Here is a 21,899-nt window from a genome sequence, read left to right on the forward strand (position 1 = left end):
TTCTAATAATAACACACTAGGAATGTAAATTTTTGCAAAGAAATTGATTAGAGATTTGAAAGCTAGACATCAAAGTTTCCAAAATGATGACAATCAGGACATCAATTTCTCAGTCTTTAAAGAGATTTAGGAATGATTCCAATTATGAAGAAATAAGAGTATCTAATTAATAAGCTCTAGATATATATTAGGGGATTTACCTTCATTGCAGTAATTAATTTCCATATATTATGGATGCAAATATTAATAACAGAATCCAACATAATCTTCACTTTAACCAGAACTATAAGAAAAGCATAAGCTTTGGGGATAGACAGGTCTGTTGCTGAATCTTGGTTTTACTACTTATGTGTGCAACTTTACTGCTGTTTGCATAATTTATCTGAGGCTACAGTTTTCTCATCTGCAGAATAGAGGCTATGATACCTACTTCATGAGTAGGTATCTTACAGGATTGTTGCAAAGATAATTTGCATGACATCATCTTTCTATCCCAATTGATACACACACCAGCAGATACACACTAATGTGGATTACCTTCTTCCTTTTCTGTGTTGCCTAAATTAAAAAAAAAAATACATGTACCTGAAATTTCTAGCACTTTTTATAGTAAACCAATACTAACAGTCATTCAACTGACATAATAATAGCCAAGATCCATCCGCAACAGCTCATTAGCCCAACTAGAGATGTTATTATACCCATTTGTTTCTCAGGCATAGGTATGAAAGCCACACATTTTCCTTTGAGAGAGAAAGAGCATTACTATGTTTTCAGCATTGTTAACACCCACACATTTTACGTGTTTTTGACCACTCACTCGTTCCCGGCCGAGCATCTGAAACATCCACTAAGGGCCCAGTGGCCTGAGACACCGATTGGTAATGGACCGTGTGAGTGACCGTCAGGGACTTCTGCTTAGCTGCCTCTCCAAAGTCAGCATCCGTCAACAGAACCGTGGAGCGATCATCTACAGAACGGCAGGAACACAGACAGAAAGCCAAACACGCTTACCTCCATTCCAACCACTCCCTGGCCTTTTCTCTCCTGAGGCACTTGTGTTACGGTTAATGACAACCACAATAACAGCCTCATCTAAAGCGACAAAAATGATTGCAAATTCAAGCACTGAATCAGCATTACTCTAGAGGGCTAGGAATAGAAGCTTCTTCCTAGGGGTTGGTTTTGGGAGCACTGAGCTAAGAAGAACCATGACGCAGAGAAGGAGCTCTCCTTTCTCTTTGGGCTTGGTTTTTCATTAAGCTAACATTGATTTGAACTCTGGATTTATGTGTTTGTCAAAAGCTTCTCTGAGACATCATCTGCAGTGCCAGCCCCCTCACCAGTGATGAGGCTGTCAATGAAGATGGATCCCTTTGGCTACTGGGAAGCTCTGTTTGCAGGACTAGAAAATCACCACTGCAGTTCTCTCTACTGAGGCTTGCTCTTATTCTGAACTTGGCAAATGTTTGGAGGGGAAATAAAGAGAGGAAAACATGCCAGTCTTCAGAGCTTATTGATTCCTCTATTTTAAAGGACTCAAGGTACTTTCCTTTTCTTCCCACCTCCTGTAAGCTTTAATCACTCTAGAACATCCATTAATTGACTTCTCCTACGTGATTCACTTGTCAGACTTCCCAAGTCCTACTGCCGTGGGCACTTGAAGGTGAGCAAGGCAGGAGCCTGGGTTTGGATGGGTTCTGGGCATCTCAGTGTTTGGAGCAGGAGCCGCTGTTTGAGCTGGGTCATTATTTGGTGGTCCAGGGTTCTCATTACTACCTTGTGATATGTTCCATACTTTTTAAAGAGCTTTTTTACTCCAAGGGAGACTTTGGCTAGGATATATAGATTTTTCATAAATTTTCAAAGACTGCAGCCCAGGATGCTGTTGCTGGGAGTTTATCAGTCAGCAGGGACCACGCTGCAGCCTGCCCTGACACTGCAACAGGGATGCAAAAGTCGTAAACAACACAGCTCGACGCCCATGCCCAAAAAAGGCTCTGAACAGAATGAACCTTACAAAATCCAATTACTCAGGCTCTGGCAGGAAAGGAAAGCCTCTCGAAGTTAGAATAAAATTTCTTGGCAGAGAAACAGAGGAAAGGCTGCCAAGATGTCTGTGAGTATCCCAGCGCGTGGTGCGGTGAGGGTGGCACCACAGCAGGCGCCAGGGCTTGGCCTGGAAGTCCGGCCCCGTGGCGGTCACTCGACTCCTCAAAGAGGGGGTGGCTCTTCCACAGAGACAGTGTCCTACAACTGGACCCAGCACCAGAGGCTCCATGTCTACATTTGTTTTTTCATTAATGATGGGAGGTGTCATAGTTTCTAGCATGCAGGACTTTTCAGATCACACCAGATGATCTGTGGGGCTAGGTTACACACTTTTCATGGAAAATTTTGGGTGCCCGTCTGATCATGAGGTTAACCATTCATACTAGTTGGAAATTAATGTCACTGTAATATTGGATTCTTGTAGTCAGAGCCTGGAGCATTTTAAAGCACCACAGTTCTACTTCCCAGTAATTAGAAAATGCCATCGACCAATTGTCAGGCATCACAAGGAGGTCAAGGGCTCTTGCTGATAGATGATCCTGCATGGACTGGGATGGATCTCTGGCTAAGGGTCATATTTACAAACAGAAATGACTGGCAGAATTTCTCTGGTGTTAAGCCCCCAGTGACCAGCTCCTGGCAGGCCATAGACCACTCATGGCATCTGCGTAGCTATCTATTTTCGTAGCCATATGTAGGATTATTAAGTCTAGTGAGGTGCATTTAGCAAATATTGTAACCGTGTTATATAACCATAGTGACCTCCACAAGCTATGTAACCTCTCTACGTCTCAGTTACAAAAGAACCTTTTCCTATGTGGGCTGGAAGGGTTAAATTAAATAATGCATATAAAGGGCTTATAAAATTACATGGTCAAAGGAATTACATTCTGATTTTTGAAATTTTTTCAAAGGAAATTTTTAGTTTTAATGCCCAATCTACTGGGTGAAACAAAAGAGATTCCAGGTCTACCTTTCCCCCCAAAAAATTATCAAAAGCAAAACATAGTAGCTTATCCCTTATCCTGATACAAGCAAGCTAATAAAATCTTGTGTACTTTAGGGCAGGTAGTGCCTCTTCATATACATGGTTTAACTGAAGCGTTTCACTGAAGTTAGCCCATCAAGAGCCACTTTGGACTTGACCAGTCTTGCTTTAAGTGCTGCTATACCTGGACCAAATGCGACTCCAGCTAGGAGAATCCAGGCCTTAGAATTTAGGAGCCATTAGGTCAAGATGTTTCCAGTGGTGGGTGGCGCAGCAGAAGGGCAAGGGTTGATGGAGGAGGTGTTCTGCCCACGTGGCCTCTTACCACTGCCTTCCTGGCAGGAGGGAGCCGGGCTATGTGCTGAGAGTCAGGCAGTTTATCCAGACCACAAGGAAGGGTTCCCCTGGAACCCATGTCAGCAAACACCTTCCAAAACAAACATAGCCAGGTTTGAAAAGAGGCAGCCTTGGAGCCTGCCTCAGATTGTTTCCATGGGCACTTAAAAGCTTGGGTAACTTCTGGTTGAGGGTGTCTTGGAAGCAGCCTGTTGGTGTGGAAGCAGGTGGCCTGCTGCTGTGCTAGCTGTCACTGGAGACAGACAGCATGGTGGTGAGTGTGGCCAGGTGGGGAACCTGGTTCTGCGCCTGTCTCTGTGACCTTGGAATGCTACATAGACCTCTCCACATCTTGGTTACAAAAGCAAGACTTCTTTCATAGGTTGGTTGAAAGGTTAAACTAAGTAATGCACATGAAGTGCTTACAAAAACTATGTGACATTTACAGAATTCTCAATACATGTTAGCTATTCTTCTCATTATTATTGGAAAGGAAATATAAGCTATTTCACTCCAGAATAAATAGAATAATCGAGGGAGGCAGTGTAGGGTAATGGACTTCAGGTGGAAAGAGGCTGGGAAGAGTAAAGACACCTGGGTTCTGGGTGAACAAGCCAGAAAACCTCCAGGTGGCTGTTCTGAAACCCTAAGACTAGGGCCCTGGTGTTTTTCCCAAAGTGCTGCTGGGGAAATAGCTGCAGGATGTTTCTGGGGCATAGGTGTGGGGGAAGATGCCCTGTACAAAGACTTGTGTTTGTTTAAGTGTTAAGTATAGTTTAAAAGTTTTCTTTAATGACGGCTTGCGTTATCAGAGTTGATGAGGGGGCTTTAGAGTGCAGGCCTTCTGGATTGATGTGTATTTGATTACAGATGTTTATTCCTTGGAGTGGCATCCATAGCCTCCCCTGGAAAGATCCCAAATGGATCAGAGCTGGGGGATTTCTGTCCCAAATGCCTGGAAATGAATGGCATATTGGCATATATGGTGGTATATATAAGTCAAATTTTCTGCACATTTGCTGGTACTTACTCTTCTTCACAAGAACAATTCTCTATTTTCTAGCTTTTGTACTCATGTAGCCTTCAAGACACTCTCCTGTCTGGTATTTCCCACACCCTGGGGTTTGGATTGAGAAGGCATGGCTGTGGCAGCCACTTTGTGTAAAGTGGCAAATAGGGCACCTTACCGATGGTCTCCATTGTGTCTCTCTCTTCAATCAAAAGCTGAGCCCTGGGAATGTCGATGTGCATTCGCAGGGTTTGCTGCTGCTTGCTTAAGGTATCTGAAGTCCGGGTATTCTTACTGGGAATAAAATGGGAGAATGCATTAACAAATCCAGTTCAGTGTTAACATTCTACCAACATGAACCTGTATACCAACTTAGTTTATTGTCTAAATATACAATACCTTGTGGGGAGGGGAACAGAAAAAGTACATACTATGAATATGTTTCCTTCATTCAAATGTTATTTATTAATATTAAATTTCAGCTGGCTGGGGAGTTTCAGAAAATATAAATTGTCAGTAGAGACTGGCTCTACATCTATCAATAGAATCTTTAGAAAGTTCTCATTTCTTGTGTAAATGCTAAATGAAACAAATGAAAAGCAATTAAAAACCCACAGCATTTTCATTTGTCAGATATGAGATATTCCAGTGAGGGTGAGGAATAAAGCACCAGATATTCCAAAGATGGTGAGGGAAAAAGCACGTCCACCAGCTGTTTGTTGGATGGGAGTTTTACTAATGGATTTGTATTTATATCTGGTGTCATTTTATGTGTGTTCTAGAAGCAAATCACAAACCTTGTTAGCTTCCCTGACATTAGTTTTCCCTAACTGAGAGTACATTTTAGAATAGAAAAAAGAAAAGCAATTACTATCATAATTTAATCTCAAAATTTGTGTTCCAGAAAATTACTCTTAGAGTGAGCTGTTCTCTAAAAGTAAATGAAAATAAGTAGTAAAACTGCATGGTAGAATTGTATTCAGTTATGGCCTGCAGTTAAAAAAAAAATCTCCACGTTGCACAAAAATCTAAGAAAGTCAATAAAGACCTTAATTAGCAATCCACATTAGAAGGGTGGTTGTTCAGTCTTTACAGAATAATAAGACTTTACTAGATGTTCAAATAGTATTTGCTAAAGCATCCTCTAAGAAGTAACAGTCACTTGGATAATCCAATCAATGGCATAATCTATAGCATCCATCAATCCAGCTCAATTGTTGTTAACACTGGTTTTGAGAAAGATTTCCGGAGCCTAGTTAACCCAATAATGGTTTACCTCTGTTACTTTTAATGGAGACCAAAATAGGAATACTCACGCTACATTTTAAATGCTTTCCCCTCTAACCGAGCCATTCACCCCAAGTCCCAAGGCTCTGCCTCCACCGATCCTTCCCTGTTAATGAGGACTCATCCATTCTTGAACCAAATGGTGGACAGAATCTTAATTATCCCAAAGTGAAGTTCACTCAAGTACCCGCTTAGATGTTTGCCTGATGAGATCCAATGTATACTCCTCATTTGAGGAAAAGCAAATTATCCCATGAGAAAGACAACTTCTGAAAGGTGCAACATTTCTACTTAGGACTTGATCTTGAACCAGATTTCTTGCTCTGCAGATGAGGAACTGGGTTATGTACCTACATCATGCTAATTATGCAGAGCCCAAATTCAAACGTTTTGTCCTGATTTTTCACATGGTCTCTGTACTCTTTCAAATTACCTAACTCACTTCTCATTTATTGATTTTTTTTAAAAAGAGAGTAACAAAAAATTTCAAATAATCATATAAAATGAAGAGCATTTTGGTTACTTGGGGGTGTGCATTTACGGCATGCTTAGACAAGCTATATTTCCACAAAAACATATGGGGAACTACTCCTCTGTGAATATCCCAAAGATCTGTTTAGAAACCTCACTAGGGACTTGAGCTTGTCCTTGCACCAAAAATAGAAGTGTGAGCTAGTTCCTTCTGCTCTTCATAAATAGTTATGAGGCAGTCAGCGGCTGCTCTATTAAATAGCAATGAACACCAAGTGCAGGCTATACTTAAACAACAATAAGGGGTCTGCTACCAGACTGCCACAGGAAGCAGGCTAAATAATGGCTGTGAACTGCCACGACTGGCTGGCATCAAGATTTAGAACATGATCCGACCCTGCGAGCCAGGACGACCAAGGCTGGAGGTAAATTCTTCCTCCTCAGAAGACTATAAGAAAATGGCCCAACAAACCTTGAGATTCAGAAGCTAATTGTTTTTTGTTGTTGTTGTTGTTGTTGTGATTGTTGTTTTTTTAGAGACAGGGTCTTGCTCTGTCACCCAGGCTGGAGTGCAGTGGTGCAATCACAGTTCACTGCAGCCTTTTTTTTTTTTTTTTTTGAGACAGAGTCATGCTCTGTTGCCCAGGCTAGAGTGTAGTGGTGCGATCTCGGCTCACTGCAAGCTCCTCCTCCCAAGTTCACACCATTCTCCCGCCTCAGCCTCCTGAGTAGCTGGGACTACAGGTGCCTGCTACCACATCTGGCTATTTTTTTGTGTGTGTTTTTAGTAGAGACGGAGTTTCACCCTGTTAGCCAGGATGGTCTCGATCTCCTGACCTCGTGATCAGCCCGCCTTGGCCTCCCAAAGTGCTGGGATTACAGGTGTGAGCCACTGCACTCAGTTGGACTCACAGTTCTTCTTTCTCTTTGCACTTGGCTGCTCCTTTTGTTTAGAACACACTTCCCCTGCTACCCCCAAAACTGCCATAGCTGGCTCCCTCCTTGCAAGGCTCAACTCAGATGCCATCTTTCCAGTGGAGCCAGGCTGGCCCTGTGATGGGGATGTCTCATGAGTTCTCTCCCCATTCTCTGTTTAATTTTGTCTCCTTGGCACTTATTACTCTCTAGCATATACTTAATTGATTTATCTTATCCATTATCTGCCTCTCTCACTGGAAAATATGCTCCACCAGGGTTTTCTTCACCTGCTCTGTTTCCTGTGTCTCCCTAGAACTTAGAACAGTATATGGCCAAAGTAAGTGCTCAATAAATATCTGTTAAGTAAATCCTCACACTGATTTATTTTGAGGGCACAATGTGAGCTGAGTGACTTTGTTTTGAGGCAATAATATCCTTCTCATTCTAAAAGGGTCATTGGATTCCAACTAAGTTATTTCATTACTTAATATGTGCTGTCATTTTTGACAACCTATTGTTACATTTATATTTACCACTCTGTGTTCTGTGAACCTCAAAAATGATAACAATTGGTCATCAGAACGGCAGCAAACCTTAAAAAAAGTGATCTGAACAAACCTCCTTTGCAACCTGGAAAAAGAGTCCAAATGTTTTCACTGTGGAAGCAAAAATTGCATCTTTTTTGCATGGCATAGGATTGTGCTAAATATATTATTATTGAGCTATAATCTTCAACTATCCATTTATTTGCCATCTGGTTGTTTGATTAAAATGAGAAGAAGAGGAGAGCAGAGGGGGTTTCACAGGGCAGAGAATTTCCCGGCTTAGCCAATCAATTATTTGCAGCCGCTGCCACTCTTCAAAGTCTTAGTAGTCCATCATCCTCCCAAATATGACACAGAACACTCCTTAAATGTACAAATGACTGTGGGACTGTTAGGAGCATACCTCATTATAACACTAGGGTAGAGATTTTTTATGTGCACAAACATACGAACATCAAAAAAGCTAAACTAATTTGACCATTCCATTTGAACCTTTTTCTACTTACACCCAACTCACTCAGTAATACTGATTCCTGGACCTTAAACATTATATATGTTAGCTCTCTACAGTCTATAGGTTAGCTCTTTAGAGCGAGCACCTCTTAGAAGGCTGTTTCTTTTTTTTAATCTTGCATAACAATATAAAAGGACCACCTTTCTATCTGGGTGTGAGGGATGCAGTCTCTCTTCCCTGGGGTGATGTGCGTGGGTGAAATAGGTGGGTATCTAGGAGCATGAAGCTCAGCAATGGGTGATGCTGCCATGCCAGGGATCCCTGGGGACCCAGGCTGAGTGGTATGTTCTGCTGTCCCACCTGCTTTCCTGGCCTGGCCCTCAGCTAATCTCCCTGAAATACGCAGATACTTCTTGGTAGAAAATGGTTGAAAAATAAATGTTACATTGACCTAGAACACAGAACATGGAGTGCTAAAGCTAGAAACAATGTTGAATGTTTTATTTTTATTTTTTAGGTAAGGAAAGCAAGACACAAAGTGGTAAAAAAGACCTGCTAAGATCTGAAAACCAGCTTATGGCCACACGGGGCCTAGAACATAGACTTGTGGTTCATATTCTCACTGTATCAGGCTGCCAGCTCCTTTGACTTCCAGAAACAACAGCAGCACAGACCAGGGGTAGCTGTTCAGTATCCTTCTCTCTGCCAGTGGACACGATTTGTCTGGACCCCTTGGGACATGTCCAAAAAAGGTTGATCCTAAATTGACCAGTTAGGTAACGAGGTCTTTGTTTGCTTGGCCCATTCACCTGCCAAACGTAGATTGAACCAACCTTTCATGGGTGAAAGCTTTGCTTTTACTTCTAAATTAATCCCATACAAATCCACCTATTTGAGAAGCTTGAAAATTCTCTTCCTTTTCAATCACTTTTTTTTTTGAGACGGAGTCTTGCTCTGCCGCCCAGGCTGGAGTGCAGTGGCCGGCTCTCAGCTCACTGCAAGCTCCGCCTCCCGGGTTGACGCCATTCTCCTGTCTCAGCCTCCCGAGTAGCTGGGACTACAGGCGCCCGCCTCGTCGCCCGGCTGGTTTTTTTTTTTTTTTTTTTGTATTTTTTAGTAGAGACGGGGTTTCACCGTATTAGCCAGGATGGTCTCGATCTCCTGACCTCGTGATCCGCCCGTCTCGGCCTCCCAAAGTGCTGGGATTACAGGCTTGAGCCACCGCGCACGGCCCCTTTTCAATCACTTTGACCATCTGAAGGAAAACCACCGTAACTATCAGAAGTGGTTGTGATTACTGGTTTTACTGTTCCTAATTCATTCTGGCAACTGGCAATAGGAAGACCATAATTAATTCCTCCTCTTATCAACAGATGGTCTTGCAACCACAGCAACTGCCCTGTTCATAGAGGATGCTTGCTAACGTCTTTCTCAGAGGCTAGGCAGAAGGAGTAGGAATACACTCTAGAACATCAGGAGAAGTGAAAAAGCAAATCATCCTAACTGAACAAATGTTGAACATGTCAGAAAATATAGCCCGCAGTTTCACACCCTCTGGACAAAGGCATGATGTACAGTTTGGAAGTAGATAGGGGAGGGGCCCGGGTAGGTTGTGCAGAGCACAGCTGAGGGGAGGAGAAGCTGTCTGGGGGGCTGCAGGAGCCCTGCTCGGTGTACGGACTGGTGAAGCAGGCCAGGGGTAGGGGCTGCTGTGGTGAGTAAAAGTCACGCCATTCCAAAGGGGCACTGTGCCTACCTCCAGGCACCATTATGACCTCAGCAGTGTCCAATATGGCCAGGGCATTTTCAAGAGAAATCAGAAAGCCAATTTTTTTTTTCTTTTTTTTGAGACGGAGTCTCGCTCTGTCGCCCAGGCTGGAGTGCAGGGGCGCGATCTTGGCTCACCGCAAGCTCTGCCTCCCGGGTTCACACCATTCTCCTGCCTCAGCCTTCCCAGCAGCTGGGACTGCAGGCGCCCGCCACTACACAGCTAATTTTTTGTATTTTTAGTAGAGACGGGGTTTCACCCTGTTAGCCAGGATGGTCTCGATCTTCTGACCTCATGATCCGCCCACCTCGGCCTCCCAAAGTGCTGGGATTACAGGCATGAGCCACCGCGCCCGGCCCAGAAAGCCAAATTTTGTATGAAATCTCCTCATTTTAAATGTCATCAACTAATTCATATTTTTAAAGTCTACCTTTGACAATTTCTTTTATTAGGTAGATCAGTTATTACAAGTCAAGTGACTCTGACTTCTTTCTTTTCCATGTTTTATCAGATCTGCTCAACACAAGTGCATGTGTGTTTGGACGTATTCCCTGTGACCCATAAATGTCACACAAACAAAGAGCACGGGCTGAAGGCATCTCATGCAATGTCTGTAATCTTCTCCCGGAAGTGTGATGAAGTACCCCTTGTGAAGGAGATACTGCACAGGGAATTTGCATCTTTGCTTTTCCTCTGAGCTCCAGATTTCTGCTACCAGTTGTCTATTTGACACTTCCTCTGGATGCCTTAAAAATAATCCCAAATTCAACATGACCCAAACAGGTCTTTTCACTCCCATCAACACCTCCTCCCAACCTACCTTCCAAAAAAATCAAAAGTCCATAGCCTGCCTCTATCTTCCTCATCGTGGCAGATGGCACCAACATTCATCAGATCAGTCACAACAAATGCATTTTAGAGTTATCCTTCCCTGGTGACTCAAGCCTGTAATCCCAGCACTTTGGGAGGCCAAGGTGGGTGAATCACCTGAGGTCAGGAGTTCGAGACCAGCCTGGCCAACATGGTGAAACCCTGTCTCTATTAAAAATACAAAAGTTAGCCAGGCATGATGGTGGGTGCCTGTAATCCCAGCTCTTTGGGAGGCTGAGGCAGGAGAATCGCTTGAACCCAGGAGGCAGAGGTTGCAGTGAGCCGAGACCACGCCATTGCACTCCAGCCTGGGCAACAAGAGCAAAACTCCATCTCAACAACAACAACAACAACAAGAACAACAACAACAACAAGAACAACAACAACAAAAGAGTTATCCTTCACATCATTGTTTTACCTACGACTCACATTGTTTTAAAATACAGTATGGCCAAACAAAATGTCTGTAGGATGGAATCTGTGTGCCAATGGCATTCTACTACTGCCTTCGGTCTTCAAAGATACTAGTGATATGGAACATGTGAAGTTTTTAAATAACAAAAAAGTACTAATTTTATATGTGTAGATGGAGAAGGAAGTCACAGCCAAATGTGTTGGTGATGGGAGTGGGAAGAGATCCTAGATCCACCCTCTTTCTCTCCCACGGAAATCATCCTAAACTGGCAATGTTGAGTTCACCATCGGAGTCCTTGACATTTTCCCTACTTATTTTCTAGACTCTGATTTTCCTTTTTCACTTTTCATTTAATCATTGCAATATGAGAGGCCTAAAATGCAAATATCAGGGTGAGGTAACACATCAGGCAATTAATCCATGTGTGTAAATGCTTCATATCAGAGTGTTCCGGTATTTACAGAGTAAAAAGTTGGGACAGCACAAGAAAACTGAACGTTTGAAGAGGGGGACTGGGTGGAAAATAGAGTTTGGGGACGTGAAAGCAACACACTTGTCACAGCTTTGCCGATCACAAGCCTGTGGATGTGTGAAAGGAAAGCTGTGAAGGATGCATTTCTGTCTTCCACAGTTGTGAACATTCTCGTACTTACTCAATAACCACTCTTCATTCATCCCCTCCACGGTTATGAATGAGGCAACTGCTGTGCTGGCTACTCCTAACATGAGGATGAACTATGAAGGCTGTGACTTCCAGGACCAGAATAGACAGTGAATAGTCAGTGGTAAGAGGAGCTGATGGGTGCCCTGGTGGAGGGTGCTGATGGAGACCCAGAGCCTTTGAAGAGCATGGGGCACAGCACATTCCTTTTGTGCTTTTCCTTTAACTTGGGTGACTCTGTTAGAAAGAAGGCTTGACCTCACGAGTAGTAAATTGAGGTGAAGGCAAAACTAAAGCTACTTCCTCTTTATGTGCCTCTGTTCCCCAGCTAATGGGAAGCCTTCTATTGGTTGTGTCCAGCCAACAAGACATGTCTACAAATACATCATTTTCATCTACACCTTCAGCTAGGTATTACATAAATATTTTGGAATGTATAGGAAATTGCATTCTTTTCTAAAAAGAAAAGACATTTTCCATTTCAGACTGCCATTATTAAAAAAGGAAAGAAATTGTCAAGGCAAGTTGGAAATTGTTCTTTCAAACACGATATCTGGGGTCTTGTTCTTACCTCATGAGCATTTCAGCTAAACTCTTTGCATCTGGGGAAAGAAAGTGAACATTAGTACATGGTAAGTAACTCATTAACATTCACTTAGGCATTTATGACAAACTCTACAGTCAGATCACAACAGTCATTTTTAAACACAATCATATACCCAGATCACTACTAATGACCTAGAGTTTTATGGAGTCCTTATTTCTTCTAAATGGGACTTCTAAAATATATCTTATTTTAATTACAAAAAGATCAACATAACTATCCTATGATTATAGCATTCTCAGACATCTACTAAATGTTTTATTCCAACCTACAGTAACTTCTAGGAAATCCAATTTTATTTTCGGTAGTCAGAAAATTAACATTTTGAGAGTATATCATTTATGTTGAACAAACCCATGCTTTTTGTTATCAAAATATCAGAAGTAAGTGGCATTATTACAGAGCTCTGAGTTCCTCGGGTTGACCAAAGAATTGTATAAATGAAATATAAATGTTCCTGGAAACTTAGATGTTTATTTCAAATTCAGAAATAAAAAAAAAAAACTTCATATTTTTTTCTCTGAGGACACTGTTTACCAAGACCTGGTTACCACTCCTGACAGAAGGAATCCTGACTAAAAGTGTAGAAAAAAAAAAAAATCCATTTTTTTTGGTGGTGTTATTTTGAAATTCCCATTTCCCTTAAAATATAATTTATTCTTTTTACACATTTGGTCCTGGCAAAAATGAATGTTTCCTTACTTAGAGCACAAAAACCTTCTTTTCTTTTTTATTTCATTGCTCTCTAAAAAGTCTTGATGCTAAGTATACTGTTCAATGAACAGAACTTTCCGGAAATGGACTCAACTGACGGTGTGACCAGATCTGCAGTGAAAGAATACATATGTGGGAGCATTTCCATCTCATGCCTTTGGGGGCTGACAGTTAAACGTAGTCAGTTTCTGCACAGTGGGCAGCATGCTATTTCTGAAAGACATGGACAGTCACAGAATGACCATGTAGAGGCCGTCCTCGCCATGAGCCAAGCTTAGTTTGTTAAGTCATACAGTCCCAATGGTAACCCCAAGATGGGGGCTGGTTTTGTGCACAGATGGGTTCAGTCTGGGAAATGAAACAGGGCCCATCTACTCCACCCACACAGCAAAGAAAAGAAAGCAAAATAGCATTGGATTTCCCAGTTCATGTCTTTATACTTATCTGCAAAGACACAGCAAACATAATGAATTTCCTCTTTCCCCGAATGACTTAACACTTACAAAGTGTGTGTGTGTGTGTGTGTGTGTGTGTGTGTGTGTGTGTATATATATGCTTATATATACTTCATGTGTGTGTATATACATATATATACACATACATACAATGCCGCCAGAAGCTTGGACTTAATTAGCTTCAGGGAACTACCAAGCAGTGGCTGGTACAATACTCTAAAAAGGGGGAAATAAATTCAAGGAGTAAACATCCCACTTCAGTTCACACTTGGAAGAGTTATCAGCCTCAATTGTCTTCAGAATCAACTGCTTTCCTCATTCTGCCCACCACAATAATTCTCCTTTTCCTATTCTCAGTCAGTCATCAAGCTCTCTCCTATGAGCCGGTCATGACAATGTACTAAGGAATTGCAGTGTCCAGCAGGGAGAAAAGAGCTCCCTGCAATGACTGCCATGCTGACAGCAGACCTCTCTTGGCTGCCACGTGCAGGCATCCTCCCCCAGGCTACGGTCTTTCACAGGTCTAGATGCCCAAAGCCATTTGGGTCAACCCTTCCCTAAACCTAACACTGACCCTACCTTAAAGGAGCATGAGATGTGGGGAGTTTTGACATGAACGGGCAGTGTGCTCCATGCAGAGAATTCACATGCATTGGAATTATGAGCCCGTTTGAGAAGTAATGACTAAGTCAGTTTGACTGGACAGAGAAGTTGCCAGGATGGTGGTCTGGTGCACAGTCTAGACATTAAAGAGCTAAGATGTGACTTTGTATTACTGACCTGAAAGCTTCTATCTGGGCTAAGGGAAGAGAGGAAAAAGAAGGACAGAGGTGGGTGGTGGATAGGTGTGGGTACTATGAACTCGCGTCCACCAGGCAATCCAGAATGCTCTGAATGGGGAGGTGGGGGCCTGGAACTTATTGAAAGCTTCTTAGTCCTTAGTCCAAGTGAGAGGCTCCGGGCATTGGAGAAGAGAGCAGGGGTTGTGTGGATAACATTATAATGTGAAGATAGAGGAAATCTGTAAGGATCAGAGTCCTACCAGGTGTACAGTGGGACGAGGAGGAGTTGCAGGGAGTCCAGGAAAAGGGCAAGATTTGGGATATGCAGAGCTAGATGTAGTAACATAAGTGACAGGAAATGTCTAGAACAACATGGAAGCAGCAATTTGGGGAGAGACTCATCTAGTTTCAATATCAGGGGACATTAGGTGAGGCTGTTCAGAGGCAAATTTGGAATCAAGTTTGGAAAGATGCCAGGGCTGAGATGAGGGTCTGGGTGTTTTTCATATCCCCATAGCGAGAGTGCAAAAAGAAGATGGCAGAATCTCATCTGGGTCACACTTTCATTGAGGGTGAGAAGAGAGTCTGAGACAAGCCAAGAAAAAATTTAAAGTCCCAGATTCACAGAATCTTACGAGCAATAAAGACTTTTCAGATTGGCCTCCTAATGAATGTTGGAATCCCTTTCACAATGTCTTACATAAACGTGCACATATTCTCTGTCTACGTGAATCTAGAGCTGGGGCCATTGCCACTCCAGCATTGGGGTCAGTGCTCCTGCTGCACACCTAGTGTCCTTCCTCTCCTCCCAGTCCTCTCCTGCCTTCCAGGTCTGCAGGTCTCTCCCAGTCAGCATGTCCCCAGCGAACCTTTGTTTCTTCTCTTCTCAGTCCTAATCTCACTTACTAGTCAGCATCATTATTGCTGGTGTGCCCAACACTGATACCCACACTGCAGGAAGGGTGAAGACTTGGAATCCATCTTACTGCGTCATACCTGTGCTTTGAAACCTTCAAAAGGACCTTGTTGCAACAGCCCTCATCAGCACAGAGAACCACCTTCCATGCTGGTCCAAGCTGTCATCCGGCTCTGCCGTCGCTCACTTGTAACCTCCAACCTCTCTCTGAGTTTCCTGCACTTGCCACTTTCTGCAGAGAGCCCAAGGCTTTGCTAGTGCAAAGCCCTCCATTGTCCCCACCACCCCATGCAGATTCAACTTTCTCCGTGCACCCTCCCGTGCACAGTAGGCAGGGCTGAAACTTCAGTTCCCTCTGCTTCCCTGAACCTCTGCCTTATATCTCACACGTCTCTTCCCAGCTCATACTGTGCCCACCTGTTTCTGGGTTGTCTTTCTCTTGGCCCCTTTGGGCACAGTCCTGTCCCTGATCCACAGTGAAGCTACACAAAGATTTACTGAGGACACATTTAACTGTGAGAGACATCTTCCTTTTCTCGTGCAGAAATTCCTTGATGTAATTTTAACCTGAAAGTTATTTGCAAGCCGTTCAGATATTTCTAGTGGAGCTGCATTTCCCTTGCTTGGCCTTAGCTTTCTCTTTTCTGGGTTACATTCTCTAATTTTCTCAGCCACTCCTCATACGGAATGATTTCTAGGTAATTCCCCACTTGGGACTCTCCTCTTTGAAAGGCCTGAGATTTTTTTATTTCTTTATTAAATGGGGTTGAGAAAGATGCTGGTAATTCTTGATCTTCTAGCACACTAGGGAGAGCACAATGCTCATTATATGTGCTGCAAATGAATTTTTTTTTTACAACTTCTATAGAAGACTTCACAATTATTCCTATTAAACTGTATCTTCTTGGTTCCAGCCTTTCAAAATCTCTCAAAATGTGGATTCGTCCCTCTAATTCATTGGCTTCCCCACCAGGGGATATATGTGGCCTTCAAGATTGGATCAACCTGCCCATGCTTTCAGCAACATCCTGGTGTTCCCTTATTAATCAGCCCTGTCAAAATGCAAATGGAGTTTGTCCCGGCCCCTGGTGGTCCCTTCTGTTCCCTGATTGCTTACAAAACATCCTTTCTATAACCTCAACTAACTTATTTCAATCTATAATGTCCAGAATGAATCTACTGTTGTTGAAAATGGGTCCAGGGTATAGATGCTCTTTGACTTCTGATTACCTCCTGATGAATCCATCATCAGTTGAAAATATAACTAAGTCAAAAATGCATTTAATATGCCTGACCTACCAAACATCAGGGCTTAGCCTAGCCTATCTTCAACATGCTCAGAACACTTACTCTAGGCTACAGTTGGGCAAAACTAGTTAACACAGAGCTTATTTTATAATAAGGTGTTGAGTATCTCATGTAAAAGTGTTGGATCACATGTCACTAACCCAGAGAAAGATCAGAGTTCAAAATATAGTTTCTACTGAATGCGTATCACTTTTGCACTATTGTAAAGTCAAAAACTCCTAAGTTGAACCATAGTAAGTCAGGGACCATCTGCATAATCATTTTCTAACACCTCTAATTTGCATTTGATTGTTCAAAGGTTATCCAGAAAGATCTAGGGGTTATGTCCGGAAAACTTTTGTTCAGAACCCTAAAATGGTGTCCTTCAGAATCATAGGACTGGAACCCCATGACAGCTTCCCTAAGTTTTTAGTGGCGGTGGAGATCTTTCCCTTCAGTGAAACAGCACAGCATTTATTGTGTCTGCATTAGGCTGCTTAAGCTTTGGAACTTGTGTAACAGTTCTTTGTAAACATTGTCTGCAAAAAGCAGCATCTACACCTCCACATAATGGCTAATACACAGTATGTTTTGAAAAAAATAAATCATTTTAAACTATCAGGGTGCTGATTATTTTCATAAGCATCCTGAGTCCCTCTCCTCCCCTCCCCTCCCTCCCACCTGCTTTCCTTCCTTCCTTTCTTTCCTTTCCTTCCCTTCCTCCCTTCCTCCCTTCCTTCTTTTTATAATTCCTGGTCCACATTTTCTGATTCAAATAGCATTTCTCCTGGTACACATCAAGCAAAGCAGATGCTGAGCAGCTCTCCTGTCTACCTGCCATCTGTTAATATGAGAACATTGTTCACAGCCGTGTTCTTCTTGCACAAACACAGCTAAACAGCCCTTGCATTGCCTGTCACATTTTTTTCCACACATTTCAGATCAATCTGAGATTCAGACTTTGCGACATCTTTTCTGAAGCCCCTTGCTACTCCCACACATCCATCGTTGGCTCTGGGCTCTTCCCTTATCTGTTGGGCTGGGAAATGATGGAGAAATGATAGCAGGATAATCCAGTGATATTAAAATGTGGAAGGAAGGCATTTCAAAAGACAACATTTGCTAACACTCTGAATGCTGCAAAGAGGGCTAAAAAATGATGGCTGAAAGGATAATGTGGAGATCAGAGAATAACTGGTCATCTGTCTCCGGGAAAGCAGTTACATTTGGGTGGCGAGTGGAAGGGGACTGTGAGAATTTGGGAGGAATTGAGAGGTTGTGTAGCTGATGACAGAATACTCTCAAGTATTCAGTGGAGAAAAGAATCAGAGAGGCAGTAGGTTGAAGATATGCAAGCTAGAAGGAATATGTATATGTCTCTCTCTCTATATAATGTATATATATTTAAAATATAATTAGGGGAAGGGTGAAGGGTAGTGAATATCGAGATACAAAATCAATAGACCAAGTATTTTGATGGGCAAACAAAATTATATAGTAGCTATTGATACTGTGTTAATACATCTTCTAATTCCAGGTATAATTGATAAACATTTAGAGCTTACTTAATGTTGATGAGAAAACCTGTTTCTTACTTGAATATTCAAAATCCTACGGAAGTTTCAAGGCAAGAGGAGTGGGGTAGGGAGAGTGATCTCAACTCCCTTCTAGCTCTGCCTAGACTCATATGTGATTCTGGATAATTCTATAGCTGGCCTTCAGTTTTCATGTCAGAAAATGGGGCATCATAACTGGATGCAGTAGCCCATGCCTGTAATCCCAGCACTTCGGGAGGCTGAGGCAGGCGGATCACCTCAGGTTGGGAGTTCGAGACCAGCCTGACCAACTTGGCGAAATCCCATCTCTACTAAAAATACAAAATTAGCTGGGCACGGTGGTGCATGCCCATAATCCCAGCTACTCAGGAGGCTGAGGCAGGAAAATCGCTTGAACCTGGGAGATGGAGACTGTGGTGAGCCGAGATCGTACCACTGCACGCCAGCCTGGGCAAAAAGAGCAAAACTCTGTCTCAGAAAAAAAGAAAAGAAAAGGAAGAAACGGGGCACGATAACGGGCAGTTCATACTCAACCGTTCTGCACAGCTATTGAAAGACTAAGGCAAGATGGTGTGGAGTGAATACTGTGGAAAAGAAGGAGGAGCGAAACCACGGGGCACGTGAGTAGCCTGTGGATTAGGACGTGGTTAGATCGAGTTTTGGGAAATGGCACCTCTGGTTGGATGAAGAGGCTCCCAGCTTGGCCTTGCCCAGTTCCTGTGTTCTGTTTGTAGACCACGGCTCGCATCCTGGTGATGTGCCTGGCATGAAGCTGCATACCAACGAGGCAGAGCATGCCACAGCATGGCATGGGAGAGTGCTCACCACAGCCCCAGTCACTGCGACTGTGCAAAGCTTGAGAGGCTGAATTGCCTCACATTTTGCACACCCAAATATTTCTTTTTTTTTTTTTTTTTTTTTTGAGACGGAGTCTCGCTCTGTCGCCCAGGCTGGAGTGCAGTGGCCGGATCTCAGCTCACTGCAAGCTCCGCCTCCCGGTTCACGCCATTCTCCTGCCTCAGCCTCCCGAGTAGCTGGGACTACAGGCGCCCGCCAGGTCGCCCAGCTAGTTTTTTGTATTTTTAGTAGAGACGGGGTTTCACCGTGTTAGCCAGGATGGTCTTGATCTCCTGACCTCGTGATCCGCCCATCTCGGCCTCCCAAAGTGCTGGGATTACAGGCTTGAGCCACCGCGACCGGTCACCAAATTTTTCTTTAAAAAAGAGAAATTTTGTTTATAGCCACATGGCTATGTTTAAATGTCTGAAGTTCTAGTTACGTAAACTGGAAGATGCTTAGGTTAATACTTTTACTGGACAGTCACCTGCAGACACCCACAAAAACACATTTTGAGGGTAGCAGATTTTGACCTTATATTACCATCCATCAAAAGCTTTTATTTGCAGCCTCTCCCTCAACAGTCCCTGCCTTTCTGTGGAATTGAAATAGTCTCATAAAGCAGCTATTTTTGCAAGGGCTATAAACCTGCATTATGTTTTTACAAGATCCCAAATAGGACTTCCAATCATCACATGCTCAGATGAAAGCTGATTTGAAAAAAAAAAAAAAAAAAAAAAGAAGAAGGCCATATATACTGGTGATCTGAAAAAACTGCATGCACAGACACAGATAAAATAGAACACCCAGGCAAGGCAGAGCTCCAGGACCCGGCTGAGACCCACAATCCCCTCCTGACTGCCCACTCCCTGGTTCCCCTCCACGGGCAGCCCTCAACTCCTCCTTACCCCCATGCTCTTTGCTTCCCGCTCTCAGATGCAGAGAGCCTTTTCTATTCAGTTTGCCATAACAAGTTTGATGTTTTCAAAGAATAATTTCATTAAGAAACCAAGACAGAAAGAGAGAGAGAGAGAAAGATAGGAAGAGAAAGAGAGAGGGAGAGAGAGAAAAAAAGGAGAAAGGGAAAGGAAGGAAAGGAAGGGAAAGGAAAGGAAGGGAAGGGAAGGGAAGGGGAAGGGAAGGGAAGGGACGGGAAAGGAAAGGAAGAAAGAAAAAGAGAAAGGAAGACAGAAATAAATAAAGAGAGAAAGAGAGAGAGAAAGGAAGGAAGGAAGGAAAGAAAGAAAGAAAGGGAAAGAAAAAGAAAGAAGGAAAGAAAGAAAGAGAAAGAAAGAAAGGAGGAAAGAAAAAGAAAGAAAGAAAGAAAGAAAGAAAGAAAGAAAGAAAGAAAGAAAGAAAGAAAGAAAGAGAAAGAAAGAAAGAAAAACACAAAGCACAGAACTAAAGAGTTTCAGGGTACAGGCTTCTAATGCCATCTTAGCCACACTTGGCAATGAAATCTCTAGGATGCATGTGTGCTACTAATTCATTAACAATGTGGGCTTCCCACATTTAGGGTGGCTTTATGCATTAGTGCTGGGGCATCTATTAAGACTTTGAGTCTGTCTCAAGTCTAAGTGTCACTAGGCTCCTGGATGCACATTCCTGCTTTAGATTAGCAAAGTTCAAGTTACCTTTTGGTTTTCCAAATGAGGGGAGCTTTGGGCTCATTTGCAGAACAGATAAATGTCCTGTTAGAACTCAGAAAATAACAATGATTCCTCATAACCTACCCCTTGATCTACCTGCATAGCACCATGAACCCAGATCCTCTTTGGGAATGGTCTTCTAGAATTGATCAGTTTTGTAACAATCCATTTCAAAGCATCTTTAAAATAATAAACACATTTCCATTCAAGAGAAGCAAGACACTTTGCCACAAAAGCATGGTCAAATGTGACATCCCTCACTGATTTTTATCTTTAGCTTATTTGAAGTCCTGCAGGTTGACGCATGCTAACTGGTGTCGAGTTAGATTGTGCTTTCTTGCATAAATGCATACCAAAGGAGGAGGCTTTTAGAAAGACTGGAGTTGATTATTTGACATGGGATCACATTTTATAAGGTTGGGGCTGCCTTCATCTCAGGCCCAACCAGTGACTCACTCTATAACCTTGCACTTCAAAGGATCTAGAAGTTGAAGAAAAACCAGGGCACCATTAAAAGCGAAATGCGGCTCCTGAACTCTTGGATAAGGTTATAGATTTTTAAAAAATGTGGGCACTTGCAGGCAGTTTAGAGTTTAGGAGGTCGCTATGCTCTAAAATTAGTAAAGCACTCAGGAAGAGAGAATATAGGTTGACTACACTGCTAGAGTCCCATTTTCTTTCTAAAATTTTACATAAAAGAACATCATATTATATTCATCTAACTAGGTTACTTGTCTATACAGTAAAACATACTCAGCTTAAAAACATTTTGTAGTTTCTAGCAATTGAAAAATGTGATCAATTTCAACCATATAAAATTGATCTCACCTAATCACTGTAACCCACTGGGGATCCCTATAATATTTTTCTATAATTCAAATCTCCTTATTTCCATTTTTGATCCTGATAGATGGTTGCTCAGGCAAGGCTGACATGTTGCTAGAAATGCTGTCCTTACTTTTGACAATCAAAATACTCTGACTGTAGAGTCTGTAAATATATTTAAACTCATTCTTCCACAGGCACAGAGTCTGTACCTCACGTGGGTTCGCTTGTAATTGGGTAATTCGACTAATGCAATCTGGATATTTAATATATAGGCACCTATTCCTTTAAACTCTGCAGCTGCAATTTCCCTCCATGAGTGAGTTGAAAATACTTTGTATTATTAATGAACATTTCAGGGCCCTGCAGGGCTAAGAAACAAAGGTCTTTCTGGGGCAAGGCCTGACCTTTCATCGATTCCCCTTTATGACCCTCACCTCTAGTGCTGTCCTTTTATGGCAGTGCTTTGCACAGTTACAGAGATGAGTCTGCCCCTCGCA

At 42.7% G+C, this 21,899-nt stretch overlaps 1 protein-coding gene across 1 annotated transcript in view; it reads right to left on the reverse strand.

The window, feature by feature from the left end:
* Nucleotides 1-21,899, reverse strand: part of DSCAM (DS cell adhesion molecule) — a 350,956-nt gene that overhangs the window by 43,705 nt on the left and 285,352 nt on the right. Inside the window, 3 exon segments of the mRNA XM_030915322.1 lie at nt 821-970; nt 4,564-4,679; nt 12,346-12,376. Coding sequence (XP_030771182.1) covers nt 821-970; nt 4,564-4,679; nt 12,346-12,376 — 297 coding nt within the window.

This window comes from Rhinopithecus roxellana, chromosome 13 (assembly GCF_007565055.1).
Source record: "Rhinopithecus roxellana isolate Shanxi Qingling chromosome 13, ASM756505v1, whole genome shotgun sequence".
In the NCBI taxonomy this organism is placed as follows: domain Eukaryota; kingdom Metazoa; phylum Chordata; class Mammalia; order Primates; family Cercopithecidae; genus Rhinopithecus; species Rhinopithecus roxellana.